Source organism: Leptosomus discolor, chromosome 11, assembly GCF_034619465.1.
Source record: "Leptosomus discolor isolate bLepDis1 chromosome 11, bLepDis1.hap2, whole genome shotgun sequence".
In the NCBI taxonomy this organism is placed as follows: Eukaryota; Metazoa; Chordata; class Aves; order Leptosomiformes; family Leptosomidae; genus Leptosomus; species Leptosomus discolor.
The window spans coordinates 13452011-13476330 of record NC_141401.1 but is presented as its reverse complement, the minus strand read 5'-3'; the positions used below and the strand labels follow the sequence as shown (position 1 = coordinate 13476330).

General features: G+C 40.7%; 1 protein-coding gene across 1 annotated transcript; it reads left to right on the top strand.

The window, feature by feature from the left end:
• On the top strand, positions 1-23203 carry GLDN (gliomedin). Its single transcript, XM_086471905.1, has 10 exons — positions 1-288; positions 4892-4943; positions 7223-7240; positions 8435-8542; positions 11375-11521; positions 12204-12329; positions 18205-18285; positions 18367-18492; positions 19225-19375; positions 22744-23203. The coding sequence occupies exons 1-10, from the start codon at positions 262-264 to the stop codon at positions 23201-23203; spliced, it is 1296 nt and encodes a 431-aa protein (XP_086328031.1). The 5' UTR covers positions 1-261.
• The last annotated feature ends 1117 nt before the right edge of the window (positions 23204-24320 follow it).

Below are 24320 nucleotides of genomic sequence, written 5' to 3'. Positions count from 1 at the left end.
GGCGGGCGGGCGCTGCGGTGCCTGCTGGCCGCCGTGGGGCTGCTCTCGGCGCTCAGCGCCGCCGGGACGCTCTTCCTGCTGGCTCAGTGGCGGGAGCTGGGCGCGGCGCTGCGGGAGCTGGAGGCGGCGCGGCCCGCGGCGGCCAACGGCTCCGTGCGGGACCTGCTGGGCCTCGCCGCCCCCGCCGCCGCCCGCAGCAAGAGGAGCCGCCGCGGGGAGCGGGCCCGCGGACACGTGCGCGCCGACAACGAGGAGCTGCTCATGCTGATGACCTACTCCATGGTGCCGGTAGGGCGGAGGCGCCCGTCCCGGCGGGGCTGGGGGGCGGGCGCCCGCCCGCCCGCCTGGGGCTGCCCTCCGCGGGGCGCTGCCCGCCAGGGGCGCCCGCCGGGGCTCTCCCGGTGGCCTTGCGGAGAGCCGGCGCCCAGGTGGGAGGGTGGGGACGCGGCGACGATGGCGTCGGCCTCCGGTACCTGCCCCCGGTACCTGCCCCCGGGGGCGGGGGGCCTGGGGCGGTCGAGCCGAGGCTCCTCCCAGCGGCGGCCTGGCGGGCCCGCCGGGCGGGCGGCGCTAACGGTTCCGCTGGCCCGGCCGGGGCTGGCCCGCTCGTGGTGCCGCAGGGTTCGTGTCGTGCCGAAACAGCCGCAGCGCCGGGCCTGCGGAGCGGTGGTTGGCTGCTGCCGCCTGCGAGTGCGGGGGGCTTGGAGCCGTGGGCCGCACAGCTTGCGGGCTGCGGTTAAACTTCTGAGGTGGTAGTTGCGTAGGCAAATGGAGTGAAGCCGTTTGTAAGCGGCGTGGATTTAATGACGCTTCAAATACTTAGCTGCAACAGAAATTCAGCCTTCCAGTTTCCGAGGTTTCAGGTTTTTAAACCTCTGCCCCACCGTCCGAATGCCCCGTGTGTTTCCTAATGCTCAGCATCTCAACAGGAGGTGGTACCGGGCACTACTTTGCCATCACGTTTCTTTGAAATGGATCATGCCCTTTCAGGAAGCCTTACGTTCGAGGTAGTATCTGGTGGGCCAGAAAAGGGGAACCGTATGCTCTTTCTCTGGCAAAACTGCATTGTTTTTTGCACTTCAGTGTAAAGATTAATCCTTGCTCCGTAGGAAAAATGATACAGGTTGTGTCATTGCAAATTTTTGAATAGATTGAGAAGCTTTTATTTCTGAGTCAGAAGAAATGCAAAAAAAATATTACTATTGAGGGACCTTTAGTGGAAATTCTGTCACGGTAAGGATTGCAGGCCTAGGCCCACAAAAAAGCAGAAAGGCTAACTCAGGCTCTTAATGATGTAACTGATGATATTATTTAAAAAAATGACTTGCAGACCACACCTTTCCAGTAACATTTTGCTGGCATTTTCGTTAATAAACCATTGCAATGATGATTTTATAGTGATAACATCTCTGTTAATATTAGAGTTAATGAGATTGTAGAGCGCAGGTGCTCATCGTATCGAGTTTTGATAATACAATTATTTGGGGTTTTAGAATAAGTATTTTTTTTTTTTAGCTAAGGCCATATAAGTCCTTGTGCTTTGAGTTTAGAATCTGGAGTACAAGACTTCTGCAATTCAAAGAATGTTTTTTTATTGAGAAGCAAAACTGAAAGATACTGGATATTTGGTTCTAGTTTCTAATCCCACTTGCCAAAGTAGCAACACTTTTCACTGGACCCTGTGCATCTTACTGGAGCATTTAATTTTCCATAGTTTTAAAATCACATGGTTTTGTACTCAAAATTGTCTTAAAAATGACATGAATAATACACATTTCAGCTCTTTGGCAATTCAGAGGAAAAAAAACTATTTTAGGTCGAAGTAGGATGTAAATAATTTTTTGAACTGTAATTCTCAAGTTTCTGTTGCTGAGCAGGGTTATTTCAAGTTTGAAAACTTAAATGACTTTCTAGAAACATATATAAAAGAAGTTGGAGGAAACCAGTATGTTTTCTCTAGATTTTTTTTGGATCAAGTAATGTTTGAAAATTTGCTGCCCCGGTGAAATATTTTTGTGTGCTGTATCTAAGCTTTTCATCAAAACATGTAGTCAAAACTTTTTCCTTTAAGCAATCATCTTCGTGTTTGGCGGCTACAGCTCATTTTGTTCCATCCCATATGAATCGCTTCTTTGAGTCCAAGGGATCCACAAATAAAATTATCGGAGAAAAGATTTCAGATCTTGACAGGGACTGAAGGCTGTTTATGCCACTTAGTGTCAGCTGCTCAGACTTAGATTGTTAGTGGCAGTTGGATGTCTGCATAATTTTGACAATGGCAGTTAAATGTGCTACTCTGCCCTCATCAGGTAGCACGTATGGATTAACTGAACTTTATTGCCCGCTCCAAAGAGCACCGAGTGACACGGTGTGTATTTTAACAGCGTGTGGCCAGACTGTTCACTTTGCAGCTGCTCCGTTTGAGTTACCACTGTGGCTACTGCTGTGTGCGATGTGCTGCGTGTGGATGTATCCTGCAGGGAGGTGCTCAGGGGGTTTTGTGCCTTTACAAAATTCTCATCAAATATTTTTTGTTCCGGCTGCTGCTCACAAGCGTGTGTAACTGTGTGCAGACCCACTTGCTCACGGGGAAAAAAAGTCCTTAGAAAGATTTTCAAGCACCCCACTCCTGCATTTTTGCATTTTGTGTGTAACTCCCGCTAATGTCATATGGAGGCTTGAATGCTTCTGTAGCATGACACGAAGTTCCTTGCAGTTCCTTGATCCCCACTGCATTGGTGGGCCTTAGGAAGACGTTCCAGCCTCTCACCGTGGGCCCTGAATGGAGGTTTTGCCCGAGTAGGATCTCTCTTGTAGCGGAGGCTCAGCTTTCTGCAGATTGGTACTGCAGGTATCAGTGTCCTACTGCTCTACACAACCGCTGGTCAGGGGAGGTCTGCTGTGACCACCGTTCAAGAGTCTTTGAAATAACTTAAAGGATCAAGAACCATATTTTAGCTTTAATAACATGAGTATATTTTTGGTTCTGGGCCTCTCATTTATTTATGTATTTATAAATATATATTTATTTTGTAAAAGAATAAAAATAGAGAATTGGCAAATCTGCTGCTGAGAAAGACTGATGAGAGGGTAACAGTCCAATAAGTTTGAGAGCAGTAAGTTTGAAAGTGAGATTTAAGACAGTGCAAGAGGTGGTGGCTTGTGGATATCTAATTATCTGAGGTGTTGCTTCATAGTTTAGGTTGTCTTTTTTTTCCTGTTTTCACCCTTTCTTCATGAGAAAACGAAGCTTTTAGCATTTAAGAAAGATACCTGTATCTGTAGCTTTTCCTTGTGGCAGAGATGATGCTGGCTGATTGAATGACTGGTATACTCGTCTTCCATAGTTAAGCTGGAGGTTCTGTTGTAGGCTATTTGCTCAGGCGTGCTCCTGGAGTGCCATGGTTTTTAATTGTCACCTGAATTACACTGATTGGTAAAAATAATGCTGCTGAGATAATTGGAGGGCCCCAAAGCAAGCTGTAATCACTTCAGCAACCTCAACTAAACCATTTAGGTTAAAATGCAGTTTGAATTAGCACACGCATGGCCAATGTGTATTTTACAAATTACAGGGTAGAAGCCAAGTGTTTTTGAGGGGCATGAGGGGAAAAAGAACAAGTCAGTTCTGATAGGCAAAGCCAGTTAGCTCTTCTCAGCTCATTTAAATTGAGCCTAAAACTTCTAAATAGAAGAGCTGTTCCAGTACAGTCTGGAATCCCGTAAATTCTCAGTATATATCTGACAGAATTGGCATCCAGAGTCAAATATAGTTTGATTTTGCAGGAAAAGAATACTTGTCATCAAAATAATTGTTCTTTGTTTGAATCTGTTAGATTTGTCCCTTGAAGCTAATGATGCATTAATTTTAAAAGTAAAGATTGCGGCAGATAACTTCGCTAGCATTAAGTCTGCCTTTCAGATTGACTTGCACTTGTTTGTTCTTTCTGTTGGGACTAGTGCATTGCATTATTTGTAAATAGAGTAATTGTACAAAGACGAGTAAATGCAACTCTGGGTAAATAGCTCATAAATTATCATATATTGCATAGCCCTGAAATAATAATCCTTTTCTTTTCTGACTGTAAACATTAGACTTTCCCATAAAGAGCTGAGGCACTTCCAGAGCTCATGTTCATAATGTTCTCATTTCTACTGGATGTTTTGATGAGTTGCAAAATGTTTTAGAGGGTCGATTCTCGACATGCAGGACATGTAACGTGGATGTTTGCTCAGACAAAAGCCATGTATTTTGTAAAGATGACTTTTTAATTGACAGATTTTAGTCTACTGTAGATTAAAAGCGTCTCTATGAATGTCTCTTCCAGCTTGGTTTTTATAAAGTCTTTCATTGTCAGGATGAAGTATTTTGAATGGACGAAGGTCCATTCCAAATTTGGAGGTCTTGGTTATTCCAGGATAAGAAATCGCTTACTTGGAACATAGTCATCTTTCTTGCTGGATATGCTGTGTTGGAAAAGTGTCCGTCATTTGATATGAATATAAAATAAAATTAAATGTAATTTTTATTGGCTGATGTTGGCTTTTAATACCTTCCACTGATAGAGCCAATGCGTGGACAACCACAGGTGCTTTACAGTAATGTGTGAACTTTAATGCCTAGGTGATGTATGGAGTTGTCTGCACGATATTTTCTTCATATTTTTAGTAAGGTTTAAAATGAGTTATATTGAACAGATTCCTATGAGAGCGCCACTGCCTGAAGAGATGGATGGTGACACAATGTTAAGGTAGTTCTAAAGAGTTTATTCTTATAAGCACAGAGTGGACAGTTTTATCTTTGATTTTTGGAATTATTTCTGTAGGCAAAGTAAACCAGATACTTTTGTGGCATGGGTTGTTCTCAACTTTACTTTCTTTGCAATATTAGGTCCGAGTGATGGTGGATTTATGTAACAGCACAAAAGGGATATGCTTAACAGGTACGTTTATTGCCTTAAGCATTGCACCTGTGTTACCTTCAGGAATACTGAGTTACAACGTTTTCAAAGAACTTGAGGTCAATGACTCTGTCAAAGAACTCTGCTACTTACTCCATCAGAATTTATCTGTCCATTGGTTTATTTATTTAAAAAAGATTATAGACGCTACTTTGGCACTTAACCTGTACCTACTTACTGTAAACGCTGGAATTGAAGAAGCTCAGTTGATGCTACTTGGAGCTATGTGTTTCCCATGTAATTTTCATAAGCAAATCTTATAGATGTGGGTGTAAAAATGCTAGTTGAGGTTTAGTCTTGGTATTTTTGTGTATGTCCCCACACTCCAAGGCTGACATGGGATGAACATATATGGTGTGGAAACTTGCTTCCGTTGTTGTAACTGCTATGGAGTAGTGGGACTTAGATGAGCAAGGTGTTTGCCTTCCCTGCCTCGGACCATAGTAGCAGGACATTGGGTTTCACATCGTACAGGTGAGGAGTTGGAACGGCTGACGGCTGGAACAAGAGAAGATGTGAAATGTTTCTATGCGGTTTGGTGACAAGAAGGCCAAGTTGTAGCCAGTTTAAGAGCTATGGTCCAGATTTGAAGTCTATAACAAGACTGTTATGTCCTGTGTTCTTTTTGGAAATGAGAAGATTAGAAATGAGCCACTTCTTAGGAGCTTAAGAAAACACTTCACTTGCTGTCTGGTGTGTGTTTTCAAATGGCTGATTTCAGCATAAATAGGAATTACCAATAGTACACATGGATGTTAAATACTACTTCAGAAATTATAGATCAGTTCTGATTGCAAATGAGGCTGAACCACAGGCAACCTAGAAATTTGTTTCTTTGGGCTCCAGACTTCTGAATTCATGCTACTTGATGTCTTCTGCACCTTTTTGCTCTCTTGACACTATTACGTTTTGTCTCTGTTTACTGGCTTTCTCTGCTGTAGGCTTCTGTGATGCTACTTTTCAAGCACCTTTGTTACTTATTTTGTGCTTATACAAGGATTATTAGGATCCTCAGATTTCAAGATGAGGAAGTAATTGAACATACTAATGGATGTAATATTGTAGTGTGGGAAAAATGGTCATTTACTGAGAAGTTGACAGAAAGACGTTAACTGATATTACTGCCTGTACTAATTAAAATGAGTAATTGCTGTAATGGTATTACAAAATGGTTTTCACTTTACTCATAATGCTTTCTAATTAATGCTGAAAATTGTCAGCTTTGGGGAAATCTAGTAATTAATGTTATTTTCTGCTGTAGAGAGTTCTGTTGAAACAGGACGGTACTTTGTTGGCTGGATAAAAATGTTCACAGAACTAATTTGATTCTTTAATTGCAACTACCACCTTTCTTTGTGTTCTCCTAACCTGCTTTTCCTGGTTGGTTTTGTTGTTTGTTTTAACATGCATATTGGGGATCACATAAGAAATTTTGTTACAGAAACATTTTCTCATTTACTCTTGCTTTATTCTTGACTTCTATGCTTTCTTCTCATTAAGACTCTGGACTTGAACTACGTCAGAGAGAGCGAGACAGATTTAATTGTGTTACATGTTGTTTCATTTGAAGCAAGTCCAATTTCTAGTACACCAACCAGGTTCTGTGGGAAGCTTGGTCTAGTCTGGAGAACAGTTACATCTGAAAAGTCTGATTGTGATTTAGATGTAGTTAATAGGAATGATGACTTTTTAGAATTTTTTTAATTTAAATAGTCTGAATCCTGAACTGCAATGAAATATCTGTAAAACACAGAGAAGTGTAGCATATATTTTTGATGTGTATTTTCAACAGGATTTTTAACTGTGACATTAATCAGTATTGTAAAGCTATTCTTCTTTTGCTGTAACGGGATCTTGGAGGACACTTTTATGTAAAGGAAATGTAAAGATTGTTAGGGGCCTTGCATCCGTGGCATTTAAAGACACCTAAGCCCCTGACGGTGAGATTGCATTGTAGAGGTGGTTGTTTATCAAACCTTTGTCAACTGAAATTTGCAAAAAGCAAAACGTACGTGCATATGTAATTGCTTTTAAGGATACTTTTTCAGTAAGGCTGAGTTTCTGCTAATGCTCGAATAGTTGTTTACAATACAAAGCAGTTAAATCCATAGGTGTTCATTTTGAAATTTGAGAGGCTTTCCTCCCTTTGTACTGTTCTGATCTAATGCTAATCAATTCAGTTTGGAATTGCTTTTGGTGTTTTGCTAGGTTAACCTCACTATTTCTTCTTTTTTGTGTTCTTTTGCTTGTTCTTGTTGTAGGCCCCCCGGGTCCCCCAGGTAAGATACTTGGACAATTGCAGTAACATTTTTGGGTAATAGAAACAGTTGCTGGTACAAAATGTTGAAATGTAGAAATATATCTTTTATAGAATATTCTTCCTTTGGTAATTAGAATGAGGGAGGGTTGAATAACTTTCTGCCTTTATAATTTTTGTGTTTAAGTGAACTTGTGCCCCTTCTAAGAGGGGGAGGTTTTAGACATTAAGCTTTTCTAGAGAGGGAATAGAATAGTTTCAAATTTGCTAAAACATATTTGATCAAAACCTGATGGACTTAAGAGTGTTTAAGTAGCATTTAGTTGAAGAGATGAGTGTATATATATATATATATGTAAAACCCGAGTAAATGGATATTATAATTTAACACTAAAAGAATCTCTTTAAAAAACATCAGTTAGTGATTCCACCCTCCCACCTCCCTCATAATTTTTCCTCCTTTCTTATTTAATTCTCCCTTTCTGTTCTCACTCATGTGGTTGCTAGGCTATTTGAATGGTTATTTGCTTTCTTTCTGTGCTTCTTTAGCTGTGAGTCTGCTTAGAATAATTCTCTGTATCAGAAAAGTATCAGGTAGTTTTTGTATGTGGGGGTTCAAATAGCGATGAAGAGGGAGTGATGATCTTCTCTACCGGCCAGTCACGGTTTGGCACTGCAGCATTCTGGACAAGTCGGTGAATGCTTTTCTTGTGTTACAGTTAGTCTGGCCAGTATCATAAGCAACATTAAAGCTTGTGTGGCCTGTGGAAGATGTTATAGTTGGTGCCAAAGTCAGAAGTAGGATGGGTTCCACTGTGTTTGCCCTTCAAATGGAATCCAAAAGGCTGATCTGTGCTGGCCTTAATGCAAAATGTGTGCGTTATATCAGTCGGTTTTCTTGTGCTAAGGCCAGGGCAAACAGGCGCCTTAGCTTTAGGTTTTGTTACCTGGGGTTTTGTTTGTTTATTGTGGGTGGGTGGTTTTTGTTTGTATTGTTTGGTTTGGTTTGGTGGTGGGGTTATTTTTTGGTACGGAGTTGTTTGTTTGTTTGTTTGTTTTTAGAGGATACTCTGTTGGCGCAGAGAGCATAATGGCCAATTAGAGCATTCTGTGTCTCTGAGGAATATATATAAATGTACTATATGTAAATATGGTAGATTTAAAGATAGATTGTATTTAACAGTGAAAATTCAGTTACGCTGTTTGGTTTGTTCAGGGCCTCCTGGACTTGATGGACTGCCTGGCTTCAATGGATCAGATGGAGTCCCAGGTGTACCAGGACAAAAGGGAGAACCAGGAATAAATGGAAAAAGAGGAAAAATAGGTATTTTTTATTTTTTGGTGGTTGTTTAAAAAAGAAACCCTTTCTTACTGTTATATTCTGATGTAGTTACTTTTAGACCTTTGTACAGGGAGGAGGGTTTCAGTGTTTACAAAGAATTTGCATGTTACAGAATTCTGTAGCATTCCTTGCTTTTTACTAAGCTTTGATAGATTGCTTCAGGCTTACTCCACGGTGAGGAAGATTATATATATATACTATAGAATATTGCTAATTAAAACTATTGAATGCACTTAATTGAATCACAGTATTCTCAACTTGAGTATTCTACTTGCTAGTAAATACTGTTAATGTAAGAATATTTCTGTTCCCTCAACCTGCCAACAAAATGGCCCTTTGACTTCAGACATCTCAAGAAAAGAAAGCCAGAGTTTGGGGCTGAAAGTTGTTACATGTTACCACAGTTTTGGTCCCAGATTCGTAATAACTATGGTAGGAGCAGTATATTTCCATATTTTTCTTCTTTTCTATATTGTCCATTTAGGCTGGAAATTTTTGGAGCAGCTTTTTTTTTTTTTTCCTTCAGTCTCAGATAAACTTTGTAATGCAGTAGGGTGTCTAGGTACTATTTTAATGTAGCTGACACAGATAGAGCAGCTCTGCTAAATAGCCCACAGGCTGTGTGCAGCCCACAAGCAATTTTCCATGCTGGTCGAGGAAACTATTTGCCCTAACTTGCTGATTTCACCATGACGTGTTTCTGCTAAGAACAGAGGGAACCAGCAGCAGAAGTGCTGTCATCTCTTAGCTGTCCAGCTCACCAGTGTGTGAGGAAATGGGACAGGGCAAAGGCTGACCACAGAGACCAGTAGCCGGCCTGGCACGCTGGGTTCAACAGCTCACTGCGTGATAGCTGAAAGAGCAGGTAGGCAGTTGCTGTGCTCCGAGCCTGTAAACTGCTGTGAAGCTCTAAAGCCGCCACTGGTTTATCCACTGACTTACCTGGTGCTCGCTGGGTGTGTGCAAGCTCTGGTGCCTTCAAGGCAGAGTGAGAGAGCAGCGGGTTGTGCATGGTAGGAGGCTAAGGAGGCAAAAGGGCGTCAGAATGGTAGAACTGAGAGGGGGCAGAGAAGAGGAAGGGTAGACAGGTTGATGTTAGCAGGTCGGTATTTATAGTGGCCCATCTGTTATTCTGGCTTTTGCTCCTAGCTGTGGGGGCTGGCTGGCAGGTACAAGTGGAACAATTGTCTACTATATCTTGAGACACTACATGGTCTGTCGCTTCAGTATCCCCCATAAATTTTTAAAGTTGTAGATGAAGGTGAGAACCAGTCTTCAGAGTCAGGTGGTGACGGTGCCAAAGACACATTTCAGATTTCACCCCAAAACTGTGATTCTGTTTCTAATTTCATAAAATCAATTCAAGTAGTAAATCCATAACTAGAAAACCGAGCATTTTCTTCTGAAGTATTAACAAATTCTAATTTATTTGAAACCTACGGCCTGCAAGAACACTGACATTTCTGTTTGTACGACTGTTACGTTTCTCTCTCCTAGAGGAAGAAAATAGTGACTGCTGGTAAAGTAGAGGGTGCAAGGTTTTGGTGTGTCAGTTGTACAAACACACCATTGTTTTCCTTATTGCAAAACTAAATCACACAGGACAAAGAAATACCTTGTTAAATATGTTACTTTGCTAAATGACCAAGTGCAAAAAGTATGTGGACTGATCATGCTTCTAACAAGCGTAGAGGGGGGGATTATAGTAGCCATGTGGAAATGTAACTAGGTAGCTGTACCTGTGCTCTGTTGGGACAGTAGAAAATGTTACAAGTGTAATGTGTGTTGTAATGTTAGTGCGTAATTACTTTAAGAAAAAGTCAAGAGGAACCATGAAAATGTCCTTCTTCAGTGCCTTGCAAACGTGAAATAAATATATTACTTCACATAGAATCACAGAATGATTGGGGTTGGAAGGGACCTCAAAGTTCATCCAGTTCCAACCCCCTGCCATGGGCAGGGACACCTCCCACCAGACCAGGTTGCTCAAGGCTCCATCCAGCCTGGCCTTGAGCCCTGCCAGGGAGGGGGCAGCCACAGCTGCTCTGGGCAACCTGTGCCAGTGTCTCACCACCCTCACAGTGAAGAACTTTTTCCTTGTATCTAGCCTAAACCTGCCCTCTCCCAGCTTCCAACCATCACCCCTCATCCTACCACTGCAGGCCCTTGTAAAAAGCCCCTCCCCAGCCTTCTTGCAGGCCTCCTTCAGGTACTGGAAGGCAGCTACAAGGCCTCCCAGGAGCCTTCTCCTTTCCAGGCTGAGCAACCCCAACTCTCTCAGCCTGTCCTCACAGGGGAGGTGCTCCAGCCCCCTGATCATCTTGGTAGCCCTCCTCTGGACTCGCTCCTACAGCTCTGTGTCTTTCTTGCGTTGGGGGCTCCAGAGCTGGATGCAGTACCCCAGGTGGGGTCTCATGACGGCAGAGTAGAGGAGGAGAATCACCTCCCTTGACCTGCTGCCCACACTTCTCTTGATGCAGCGCAGGACGTGGTTGGCAACATCTTCCCTTAGTATTTCTACTTACCTAGAAATTCTCCACCCAGTGTTAATGAGGCCCAGGTCTGTATACTTCATGTTCAAAACTCAAAGATCACAAAGTAAAGAATGTATTATTTGCACCAAACGGATTGTACACAGTTTCCCTTCATATTAGGTTACAACATTGTTTTGAAATTGGAACATATTACAGCTACACAGTTAAATACAGATGAAGAAACCAGCTAGAGTGAATATGTTTTGTATTAAAAAAATGTATTGATTGATGCTTAATACTGGAACAGGGTTCTTGATACTGAAATGCTTTTTATTTCTAGGTGTGCCAGGACCAAAAGGTGATCAAGGACAGAAAGGAGAACCTGGAGAAATGGGTTTACCTGGCAAGGATGGTATGCCAGGAGGAAAAGGTGCAAGAGGAGCAAAGGGTGAAAAGGGGGATGCAAACAATGATGTGATATTAGAAGGTAGGAAGAAGTGCTCTTAGGAGGTCTCTTGCAACAGTCTATTTGCAGAAAAAGATATACTGTGAAGCGTGAATGTGATCTGCAAGAGTAGGACCAACCAGCAAACCCATGTTATCCACAGTGAAGTTTCAATACTGCTCTGCCCAGGAGATTATGTTCTCTCTTTAATGCAAGTCTTCACAAAAAACTTTTACTGCTTGGGCTTTGGGTTGAGGTGCACATGAATTCCACCCTTTCCAGTACACTTCCAGGCAGTTGACCTCCTCCTGTTCTTTCTTGCAGTGTAGTTTTATTTTTCTGTTAGAAAATGAGGGCAGATTTCCGCTCAGGAATACATGCAGCAGCCACAAATACAAGCTGTGTAAAATTATAACACTGTAGCAGCTGAAGTTGAGGTCTTAGAATACAGTAAGTAAAAGGCAACGGTGCTTTATAATGTGCCTGTAATCCAGACAGATAAATTGCACTGATGTCCTACAACTCGTGAAGTTTTGTATGGTGCACCTTCTAACAGCAGCCCAGTGAGTTTATTGCACCGTATTTTTGTACGCAGAAACCTCTTAAGGAGAAAGAGAGGCTGTTTCAGAGATCTCCCAGAGTCCATCAGGTGGACACATACAGTTCTCGGCAGGTTGCCTGTTGCCTACAGGGCCTGTGACATTGTGCTGTGTTTTGTACATAGGTGCAAAAGGTGAACCTGGACCGCCAGGGCCCCCTGGACCACCTGGACCCGCAGGGCCTCCAGGGAAACGTAAAGGTAAAGGTAAAGCACAGCTTCAGGAGAACACATGCAGCAGCAAACGCACAGGTTTGTTCCTTTTCTAACCTGTTAGTTCTTTTTCTAACTTTTTTTTTTGTGTTCTTTTTAGTATTCTAAACAGGTTCAAGGTTAGACCCGTTTGCTCGAGTCTCACAAAATATTAAGCGTGTGTTAAAATTTGCTGGCATCAGTAAAACTGCACAAAATTAAAGCCAAACATGTACTTAGGTGTTTTGCTGAAATATGGTTTGGTTAAGGCAGCAAGCTCTCTCCAGTATAATATTAGTCTTTTAATTGTGCTATGCTAATGCTCAGGCGAAGTATTTACACATGGTGTTTTCTGTTAGATGGGGTATATTTGGAAAGTTAAGAGAATTGAAGTTTTTAGCTTTTAAATGCTGAATTTTAATTTCACTTGTAAATATAACACCTGTTAACCAGGCTACGTTTCACTGTATTCTGCAAAATTAAATTGCTGGGTCATTGTCAGAACTGAAGCAAGCTTGGACTAGCTAAGACTTAAAAGCTGGTGAAATACAAAAGGATGCACTGAGACTTCTTGTCTATTTCAATATGTAAGTTTTGGAGCAGGGTGATCTTGAGTACTTTTCCATTGTTGCTGTTTATCATTATTGTATCCTGAATGACAGGTGGCTCCTGAGTCCCTTTTATTTCCTTTACTGTAGCTGGGTTGGTGAGACATATGGCTAATTCTAATATTCAGAAAGGAAAAATGAAAGAGTAGATTTCTTTCAAAGTGTGGCTGCAAATTGCACAGCAGGTACTGTTAGAACCAAAATATGAGTATCTAGACTGCCAGGTTATAGACTGTATGCTGAAGCCTGACAGCTGTTACACTTGGTTTTTAAGTCACCAGTTAGGGTGCTGACGTAATTAGCAGTTTGCCATGGGATATCTCTGGCACGATTTTCAGGTTTGCTGGGTAGTAGTAAATGCTCATGGATTTAACTTGATACTGTGGGTTGTTGAAAAATCACGTCAGTGTTTCATGTCACAACTTCTATCCATGTTCTATAAGATCTTTTTCTCAAATAGATTGAAATTGTGCCTCAGATAAAATCCACGTGTGTGTGTGCCCATGTGTGTGTAATTTTTATGAGTAAAGCGCTGCCTTTGCTGTGTGGAACACGTACAGAGAAAGTTAGTTGGCCTGTGTCATCTCCAGCAGGTGACTGGTTGGAAGTACTCTGCTGTCTTGAACAGTGTATTTTATAAATACATTGACAGATACAGTGTACTAAGCATATTTTTTCATGCCTGAAGTTTATATGGATTTAAATATCTTAATAACGGCTAAGTACTTTGTGGAAGAAAGTGTTTCTGTCAACATGATACCAAAGACTATGTTAATATTCTAAACTCCTTCTACAGTAAACACATTTCTTACTATGTTTTTACAGATATTTATGATAGAAAAAATCTAATTTTAACCTGGATTTTTCAGATAGGCTTGAATTTCTTTTTGCATGTTTGAGTGGGAATAGCTTCTAAGAGGTTAACAGGGACATTGAGACTTTCTACAAAAATATTTGCAACTTCTGTGATCAACTTTATTTTCAGCAACATTGAAAAGAAAATGTAATCTCTGTGATTTTTGATGTCTCTAATGTCTAAACAATTCTGTTTTGAATTAGAAGTATTAAATAAGGGTTTGATTTTTCTAATGTTTTTCAGTGCCAGGCACACGTGAGTAGGGGGAATGGGTGCAAGTGGGAAGGCTGATGTTTGGAAATACAGGATGTTCTTACTCATTTTGTTGTGAAAATCAGCAGCTATGTTTTAAAATTACATCAAGATGGATGTCTGAAGTTGCTGGACTTCTGAAAATTTTGGCCAAAAATGTTATCCTACATTCCTGAAAACACTCTCTCTCAAAAAAAAAAATTAAAAAAATCTGGTTTTGAGACTTTCATTTCAATTCATTTCTACATACTGGAAGAGGAGAGCCTTTTTTTTTGTGGCCAGTGCAGAATTAGCAGCAGAAGATAAGAGGAGCTGGTGATTTGGATGCTGAGGAACATGGGTTCTACAAACAGTCTGGTATTGTGGTAACTGGAAAATTTTGGTTCAAGGTACTAGCTGATTGTGAAAAGCAAGGAGAAGCTGGTGCAAGAACAGCATTGTATTTCTAGCTTAGTCCAGCTTGAGAATGCAAGCAAACTTTTGGTTTAGGATCGACATACTGGACCTGTCCGTCCCTGTCCTTTACCCTGGGTGGTGTTGCATTCGAGGTGGTTGCAGCTTTCGGTGACTGTTGCTACCCTTAGAGTTCTGGGGTGAATTTTCCTCCCAGCTGAGATGCCTGTTTTCAGGGAGGTTGGAGTGATCCTATAAGAGAATAGCAAAGGATGTCTCAGTTACTAATCTTTCACCTTTCTGGAAAAGAAGAGAGTTATTTGTGACGGTGTCTGGAGAAGTGGGTTTTCTCTTGTAGTTGGGAATGTAGTTTCTTGATAGGCATACTGAAAGGGAATAGCACAAGAACTTTGTGCAGTTGCTAAGTGTGAAACAAGCAGAGCAATTTGTATGTCTCACCATTAATAGGGCGATATGTTTTTATGTCACCATCATTCTGCACAGTTTGCTGAGATGAAAAATCTTTTTTAAATTATTATTATAAATGCTATTAACCAGTGAATATTTAGTACTGGGTGGAACATATATAAATTATTTATGCCTCTTATTTTTAATATAGCATGTAATTGTGCTAGCAAGTGAGAACCTCAATCAGTAGATTCTGAGTATTGAAGTATCGGAACAGATCCCAAAGAGCCTCCTTACAATGGAACGTAGGACAGCTGGAGCGGTGTCACGGGTGGAGTGATGCACTTCATTTACAGCAGAGAGGCAACAATATATTTTATTGATACCAGACAGTGAGTTAACAAAGCGTGGCAGTGGTTTGACAAGATTCAATGGCAAGGTACATTTCTGTATTTACTGCATAGAGGACGGGGACAGGCAAAACAGTTAGGGAGACCTTCCTCTTGAGTCATGAGGTTTAGAAACGATCCCTTGCTCTCTATTCTCCTTCTCAGAGGGGAGTTTACATGTGGCTGGATCCAGACTTAGTCCCAGACTTGGTCAACGGTTTATGTCTAAAGGATTATACATGTGCAATCAATCCTTTATATCACTTGGCTAAGATTTCAAAGTTTCAGCACTGTTATTCGCAGTTCACTTACTGAGTATCTGACGTGATAAGGATTCTCTCAGCCTCAAGGAGGAACCTGGAGAGGCATCCCTACTCAAGGGGAGATCCTGGCATGCAGCTGACTGCTGTGCAGGAGAGCTCAATGGGCCCAGGGCTGTCCACTATTTATGGAGTAAGATAGTTGACTTATAGTCATATTTGCACACCAGCCGTATTTCAGTTGGCTCATGCTCAGCTGGCCCTCAGCTGTTGAGCAGGATTCATGGCCCTTAGCTGTTGTGTTGTTATCTGTCTCCCCAGTGTCCAGCTTAAGCCAGATGCGGCCATCACGACCACCACTGCTGGCTTTGCTTAAGCACAAAAGAGTGTGTGTGTGTGTGTGTAAGCACAGCGCCACAAGCAAAAATCTCATCGTATTTGAGTCAGAAATGTGTGGGCTGTTGTACAAGATACAGTTGGACCATTTACTCAGGTAGTCTCTTTTCAAGTGTTAAAACAGACCGAAGTGCTTTGGAAAATAAACTATCTGATGGATTTCTGATGGATTTTAAATCCCAGTGCAGATGGGAGTTATACTCAAATAACTCTGCAAAGATGAGATCTTCCTCAATGAGCGTTTATGTTTTATGAGTCAGTAGGCTGTGAGATCTCATTACCAAAATCTGAAGAATAAAACAGCTTTTGTAATTAAACATTCATATCCTTTTGAAGAAAAGAGAATACACAGGCTGATTTACAACTGTAATTAACTTATTACATAAGAATAGGGACTGGTTACTTTATATTAAATTTTGAATCAGGTCAAACTTTATTTCTTTAAGAGAAGTGAATAATTAGTTGGAAGCTCTGGTGCATTTGTTTCAATGGTACTGTCAGCTGATTCTAAAAGAAACGAAACAACCCTGCTCCGTGTTCCCTTGCTCCATCCTTCCCACCCTCCAGAGACAGACCAAATCAATAGTCTTAATGTCTTGCAAACTCCATTAACTCTCAGACACTATATTTTATGATAGGAATCAGTAGGATATTTATCTTTTTTTTTGATGGAAATAAAGCAGTGAAAATTTCACATAAGAGTCTCTGATTGAAAACGGTTTTTTTGATCTTAGGTGCTTTCTGTTTCATGCAGCTGAAAGTCCTCAGAGAGTATTACAAATATTCTCTAATGCAAATAGTGCACTCAGCTTCAGTACAAACGCTGATCTGGGCCTTGACTCTCTGTAGTCTCAGGTAAACTACTGTATAGGGAACTGCTCATTCAGTTAACTGTATCTGTTAGACCCAGTCCAAGAAAATTAACTTGTGCATTGCAACTTACAATTTCCGCTGAGTGGGTTCCTTTCTTGAGATATTTTGACAATTTTTTGAGATCAGAAGCTAAAAAGGGATCTAGAGGGATTGCTAGATTCTGGCTATAGGCATTCATCTTCCCATGGTTGGATTGCCTGTCTGTGCCTTATTTTGGAGACAGGCTGTGATCACTTACAAACTTTCAATGTCATGTCACCCAGTGTCCTAGATAAATGAGTGGGAGAAATATGTGGTGTTCTTGCTCTATCTTGGAGTAGTTTCCTTCTGTATGAACAAAGAGAGGATATAAGCTAAAGGAGAAAAAACAACGATCCAGTATAATCTGTCCTTTCTTTCCTGAATGTCACAGTACCCTTTCAGCATTACTTTATAGTTACTTCATATTTTTACTGTCTTTCTTATCTAAACTTCATCACAGCCCTGCAAATCCCAGAAATATATTGGAAGGCAACAATGAAAATGCATGTCCAAAAGAATTTGCAACCTGCATGTCAAGCAGTGTGAAATGTTTAAGATGAAAGTTAAGAATGGAATTAGAAAAGAGGACTACAATGAAGTCGGGCTATCTTCAGCAAAGAGCTGAGAACTGTTCTCTGTGGTTATTCATTCTAACCAAACTGAAATGTATTGCATTGTTTTAAAGGCAGAAGAGATATTATCTGGGTTTATAGAAAAAGGTCCATAAATAGTTTCATTCAGGCATTGTTTCAACAGTAAATGCTAAGAGAAAACCCAGCCAGTTACTCTTTAAATTGTTGAGGGGTGGGGAAAAATGTTTCCAGGTGTTTTATTTGTTTCTAAGGTGAACCATTTCTATGTGTGTAAGGAATACAGTGTATAATGTCCTGTAGTCTTTTTTGTTGCTTCTTTTAATGGCGTGGATGACTGACCTGCATTCTTATGCTCAGTGTATCTGTTAGTACTTTATTACTGTCTCGGGCATTAACAGCACAAGCAAAACTTACTGCCTACAGAATACACCTCCTCTGCTGGTGTATATAGACTTGGGCATGAAGCCATCACTCATTCCCAAGAAAGCACTTTTGGTATTACTGCTAAATCAGCCAGCTGCCAGCCATCTCAGTTGTCTAACAAAAGGGGCAACTCTGTCTTTCTAAGCAGCTGCTCAGGAATTCTCAGCTAAGGAATTAAATCTGTTAAGCAAAATTAATTAATCCTGGAAGTTGACTGTCAGCCTGGCAACTTTAAGGAAACAAACCAGCCTGAACACTTCGTTTCCGTAGCAGAAGCAAGAGCCAGTCTTTTTCCATCTCATTTTTTGACTAGACCAACCTAAACTGGTCTTTCCCAGATGAAACAAACAAAAATCCCAGTTGTCATTCTTTTATGTTAGTGTAGTCGCTGATGTGCACATCTCTCATGTCAAATACAGAAAAATGACATGTTTTACCCTTACCCTTTCTCTCTCAGCTCTAGGTGAGACATGTGTTGTACCGAATGATGATACCCTGGCTGGAAAAGCTGAAGACAGAGCCCCTGGTCCTTCAAAAAAACCTGGTAACCTGCTATGGAGCGTGACTAACTGCTACTTACTGTTTTAATGTCACAGATCATGGACATGTGCTTTGTCTCTACTAGAATGTGTCATAACATCTGTAGGAAGCCCTGTTCACTTTGTCAGTGTCCAGCAAACTTTTGGAACTTGGATGCGGGAACCTGCAAATATAAGTGATGAAAGGATTTGGCTTACCATGCATTTTTCAGGTACGCTAGTAAGTAGTCACTGATCAAAAACCAGTTGTTATACTAACATGCTTTTCTTAATTCCTTCAACCTAAGCTAATATTTCTAATTAAGATTGATGAGGTTTTTACCCATATGTTTTTCAGAATATTTTCTGTTTTACTTGTGTAATACTTGACTGTACATATGGTTATAGACATTTGTAGTATCTTTAGACACTTTCAGAGTCAACATCAGATTTTGAAAATAGTTTGAGGATTTTGTTTTTGTTTTTTTTTTTTTAACCAATCCAAGTTTAAATGCCTGTTGTTCATGTCTTTTTATTCTTTTCTTTCAACAGTTTCCTATGGCTTTACTTCCCTAAATTGCAGCTAGGAGTTTTGCCTTTTTCATTTAGCTAGGCATGAAAATGAATCAGATGGTGCATGAGCAGGAAAATTTCCACGACCGAAGTGGAAAAAGGAAATGTTCTCTGTATATTTACCAACTGTGTTCAGAATTAGGGCCCATCAGGTCTGTGGGCAGCAGGCCTTTGAACGCCACCTCTACAGATTTTTTTTTTTGTTTGTCTCTGGATTATTTTGTCACGTTCCAGCAAGTTGAATCATTACTGAAAACACGAATACAATTGTTGTCTGTCAGATATTTGATTGAGATTGAACTTCAGTAGAGATTGAATTTCAGGGTAGAGATTTCAAAACTAGATGAACCAAATGATAGTCCTTTTTTTTTCATGTTTTCCCCTTCGTTTAGGAAACTCTATAAAAGAATATGAGAATTCTAATGCCTTGCTGAATGACAGCTACAGGATCATTAACATCACAGGATTCTTTCATGGATGCGGCCATGCAGTACAAAACAATCATCTGTACTATCAAAAGGGAGGAACCAGTGTCATTCTGAAGTAAGTCAAACATAGTTGGCTTAAGGCAAGTGACGTTGTGGAAGGAGGAGCAATTGTTTAGACTGACAGAGGTGCACCTCAGAAAAGCAGACCACTTTCCTTGTACCATTTTATGTTTCTTTTTGGTCCTGTCTAGAATAGGAAGAATGGAGGAGTGGTTCAGAATTCTTTCCAGAACAGAACAACTAATTCTTTCCAGTCTGTAACTAGATTGTGGGCCACTGGTGTGTGCAGATGCTGTGGGAGGAGAGGAACTGGGCGGGTAGTCTGGGTCCATTACTCTGCTGTGACAGTCAGTTCTTGAAGCATTGTTCAGCTCTAAGTGGTTAACCTGAGCAGTTACTACATGCAGGACAACTGGGTCTCCAGATTAACAAGACTAAGCAGAGGTGACAGCAGATTTGTCGTTTGGCTTTGCTGGGGTCCAGCGGGTTTCTATGGTCCATTACATTGCTGTGGGTGTTCTTGCGTTTGGATTCTTTGCTGTGTTCGTAGTTGTGAGAAAGAAGTGGGAACTAAGGAATTTGGGGGTCAGAAAAAAGTATTTGAACTAAAAAAAAAAAAAGCTGGTTCAGATGCAGTTTGGGGGACGCAGATGAGCGACTATAGGATCGTAGCCCACTTGTGGAATGTGGCTTTCCAGAGCTGCTTGCTGGGTTGCTGCACGTGCTTTGCTCTCGGATAGCACTGTTCTTAGCTGGCAGGGGCTGAGTTAATGCCGCTAGTGCAAAGGAATGCTCTAAGGCACCAGCTGAGGACGTGGCGACCTGGTGGAGTGCACATTCCATTGTGGAGGAGTAGCTCCACTGTTTGAGTTCTTCTTAATAAGAAGATCCTACAACTCTCCCAGTGTATCTCCCTGAATTGGAACTGGGAATTACATCTCTCTTTCTTCAGCTTCTACTGAGGACAGAGACAGACAATACAAATAAGAAAATAAAATCTCATCTTTTGGGAGGAGCCAAAGACAGTGAGTCCAAGGGCAAATGGAAGATTGCATCTGCTTTCAAGTTCTCTTACATGACTCTGATGTTTGAGCCAAGAACATTACTGTACTTTGATGTCTGTTCCCAAGCAGGTGTGAGTGCCGCCTTCCTGTATTCATTTGGATGCCAAGGAATGTGGGCAAGATGATTGGATTCTATAATATTTATTCTGCCAAAGACAAGCCCGCTTTTTGGCAACCTCCTTTAAATTTCTTTAGGGCTTTTTGTTTATACATCTGTAAAAGACCATCTCTGTCTAAGCAACATACAGTGATTAGGCAGAGGTTCCTCACCTTTGCTTGGGTACTGTTAATCGGGAAATGCCTTCACATGCAGGTGAACACAAGCTATTTGTGGAATTTTCAAAACGTCTCTAAGAAGTTGCTGAGAGATGGCCTTTCTGTTCACTTGTTCACTCCAAGACTATTTACCTTCAGCGCAGATAGAATGAAGCAGTGTTGAGTTCTGTGACAGTGAAGTCCTTGAATTTGGGCTGCAGAAAAGCTTCTGGGAGTTTTTGTATTGATTTAATGGAAAGAACAGGGGAGGACCTGCTTGTTTCATTTTGCAAATGTTGAAAAAAAATTTAAAAGGAGTTTCCTGTCATATTTAAAAGCTGATAAAACTAGGTTTGTTTGCCTTTGACAGGTTTTCTTGTGATGGTCAGATCCCTGACAATACGATTGCTTCATCCTTTCCTCCTTTGTTTCATAACATGCTTTCCTGTGTCTCTTATCTTTGTCTGAATTCATTCATCGTGGCGATCAGAAAAGTGTTTGTGGCTTGAGTTCCCTGCAGTTGATGCAAATATTACACTATATCTTGTCATTTACCCCAAGGTGTCAGAAGATTAAGGAATTCTGAACCATTTGGAGTTCTAGGCTAGACTACCCTTGACTGGGGGGGCAGAAGAGAACCTCAGGAATGAAACTTCTTTTCTGCTCCCTTCAGGATTTTCACATAAAAGAGGAAAAGACAGGGTGTTCTGTGTTTGCAGATCTTGCTTGTTTCTAATGAATCTTGAGATGCTTTTTATCTTGTTGGCTCTTTATAGAAAAAATCCTGAAGACAATCTGCATTTCTAGGTGACTATTCCTGCTAAGGGCTGTCCTCCTAGCCCTTGCCCTTGCATGAGGTTATTTACAAATGTGAAGCAACTAACAAGATGAACTGGGTTGACACACATGTTTCTCAGAAATCTTCTCCAGCCTTGAAGGCTTTTTTTTGTTGCACATACATGCTGCTGGAATATGGAGTTGCTGCAGACATGAGTTTTACAAAAGCTGAGGACAATCATCTACTTAGTCATTCTTGACTTTTCTTAGGATCATTTTTCTAGTATTTGTTATCGACGCCTCTTCTACAGAAAAAAAAATTATTCTTCCTGTATTTTTCCTTCTTTTGTAAGTTCCTGGATCTGAAACGTTCCTGTTGTTAAGCCTGTCTTTTCAGAAAACTTTAGTAACTGTAGCAGATTCATGTATTGAGTAATGTTTTTCCTCTATTTGAGGAACGGAGTTATAGCTAGAAGTCAGACATGAAATGTGCTTCGTTACAGAAGGCGTTACTTAAAAGGATAAAGCATTAAGGATAATCTGCCTTTGCTAAAGCTCTGCATTATTCAGGGATTAAATGCTAACTGCAAATGTGTCTTGGTAGTAGCTGATTACCCTCGGAAACTAGTAGAGGAACTCAGTTTAGCTGTTCAATGCTGCTGTCCTCAGATTATCATCCTATTAAGGAATTTCAAGGAATAAAAACAATTTAACAGATCAGAGATGAGACATTCAGGCTGTCCTTTTGGAGGCCAGCAAGAGGTCAGAATTTTGGCTCTGCAAAAGTAGAATTTATATTGCTTTGATGTTTACTTGAGCAAATCACTGCATTATCTGAACTGTTCTCAAAAGAGGAACTCTAAGACTAGGTGAACCTGCCCAGAATTTGTGCTGGTTTGGTCAATCACATTTTCTCCCTTTAGTTCCCACCTAGTGGAAAGCAAACTTCTGTACAGATTTCATTTCACAAGTTTGGGCCTTCACCTGGTATCTAGTTCTTTTTCATATCCGTTCCTTTTAGTTGCTTCTTTCATCCTAGTGATAATAAAGAACATAGACTAAATAAAGTGAAGTCTACCAAAGCGAGTTCATGCTTTTGTGCATCTTTTAGGTTGGTTATTACTTTGGAATTTTCTCCTAGTGTTTTGGAAGGTGCTTTGAGTGGAGTACTTAATCTCCATCGATCATCAGAATGGTCCTTGAACTCAAGTATTTTCAACAATGCTTCTATCTGTAGCAATGCGCTCTGAATTGATTCACCCAACCAGTGCGTATAAAAATGACTTTTTAACACAACGTACCGATTACTTACTTTATCTCATTTCAGATTTGGGCTTGATAAAGCATCGCTGGGCACGCTGCTAATTGAAAATGCCTTGTATCACGGTCGTAACTACCTCTTTGCTAACTCGAAGACGTATTTCAACGTAGCAGTGGACGAGAAGGGTCTTTGGATTATATATGCCTCAAGCACCGATGAAAATATAATAGTAGCACATGTCGATGAAGAAACATTTTCAGTCATTCGGCATATCAATACTACCTATCCTAAGTCGAAGGCCGGTAATGCATTCATAGCGTGTGGCATTGTGTATGTTACTGACACTAAGGATATGACAGTAAGTTTTGCTTTCGATTTATTGAAGGAGAAGCAGATTGATGTGAGGTTTGAGTTACGGTCCTCGCAGTCTGTCCTTGCTATGCTTTCATACAGCCTAAGAGATAAGAATTTGTATACGTGGGAGAACGGGAGCTTAATGGTGTACCCTGTGCATTTTGGCAGATGAATGTATTTTAAAATGCCATGTGTGGGAGCCACGCTGGACTAGATAATTTAAAGGTGTATGATATACACACGGGGGTCTCGTCACTTGGTGTAATGTTCTGTTCGCTGATGGTGGTTTGTGAGTGTGCATAAAGAGATCAGGCGGCTTTGTATGAACACACTTGGATTACATCGGCCATCCTCATCTTTTTAAAAGAGGAGCTGTTCCGTACCGCAGCTGGCATACACTTAGCACAGACTGGCTTTTGTTTTTCCCCTGTTAACTCAGCCGATAATTATATCTAATGTACATTGATTACTCCAAGGTCATGTGCTCAGCAGAGACTATTTATAACTTTCAGTTGCAATCATCTTATCTGCAATCATTTTCTAGTCAGCAATTATGGTCTACTATAAATGTCTAAATAATGAACTTTTGTGTACAAATACCTTTGTCACTTTCACTTAATCCTTTCTACTGATTCTCTGTGAACGTTGGTTTTTTTGGACAAAGATATACAGCTATTAAATATAACAGGGATGGAAATAGTTGTTTAAATAGAAAAAAAAAGCAGAAAGTGTCAAATTTGACAAGTCCAGTGACCTGTTACATAATCAAAAGCAAAATCCAGCCCAAGTGCAAGGAAGATGGAAATAATGATGTCATTAAATATTGACTGTACATGAAATTGTATTTAGTAAATACAGCGTGGGAATAAAAGTAATGAGGTATAAAATTGAAGATGTAAAGTTTATGATTAAAATTCCCTTTTTAACAGTATTGGAGTTGCTTGTGTCGCTGCGGACTCTTCCTTGCCCCTCACTGCCCTGTAAACTGTAACTTGCTTATAACTGTACTTAAATTATAGTAAGGCGCATTTCTAAAACAAATTTTCCCTACATTCATGCATACAAATGAAATCATAAAATGAACTTTTTTGCTGCTCTTCTTAGAAAAATAAAACATCTGGAGCAGGAATGCATGTTTTCATCATAGTCCTCAGTGACTTAGTTTGTCGTTAATCTTAATTCAGAGATTGCCCATTCACTTTCAGATTTTTGAGAGCTAGAGCTGAGAAATAATAGGAACTCTTTGATTTTAAATTTGTTCTGGTATTTCAGATTTTTGATTTTAATTT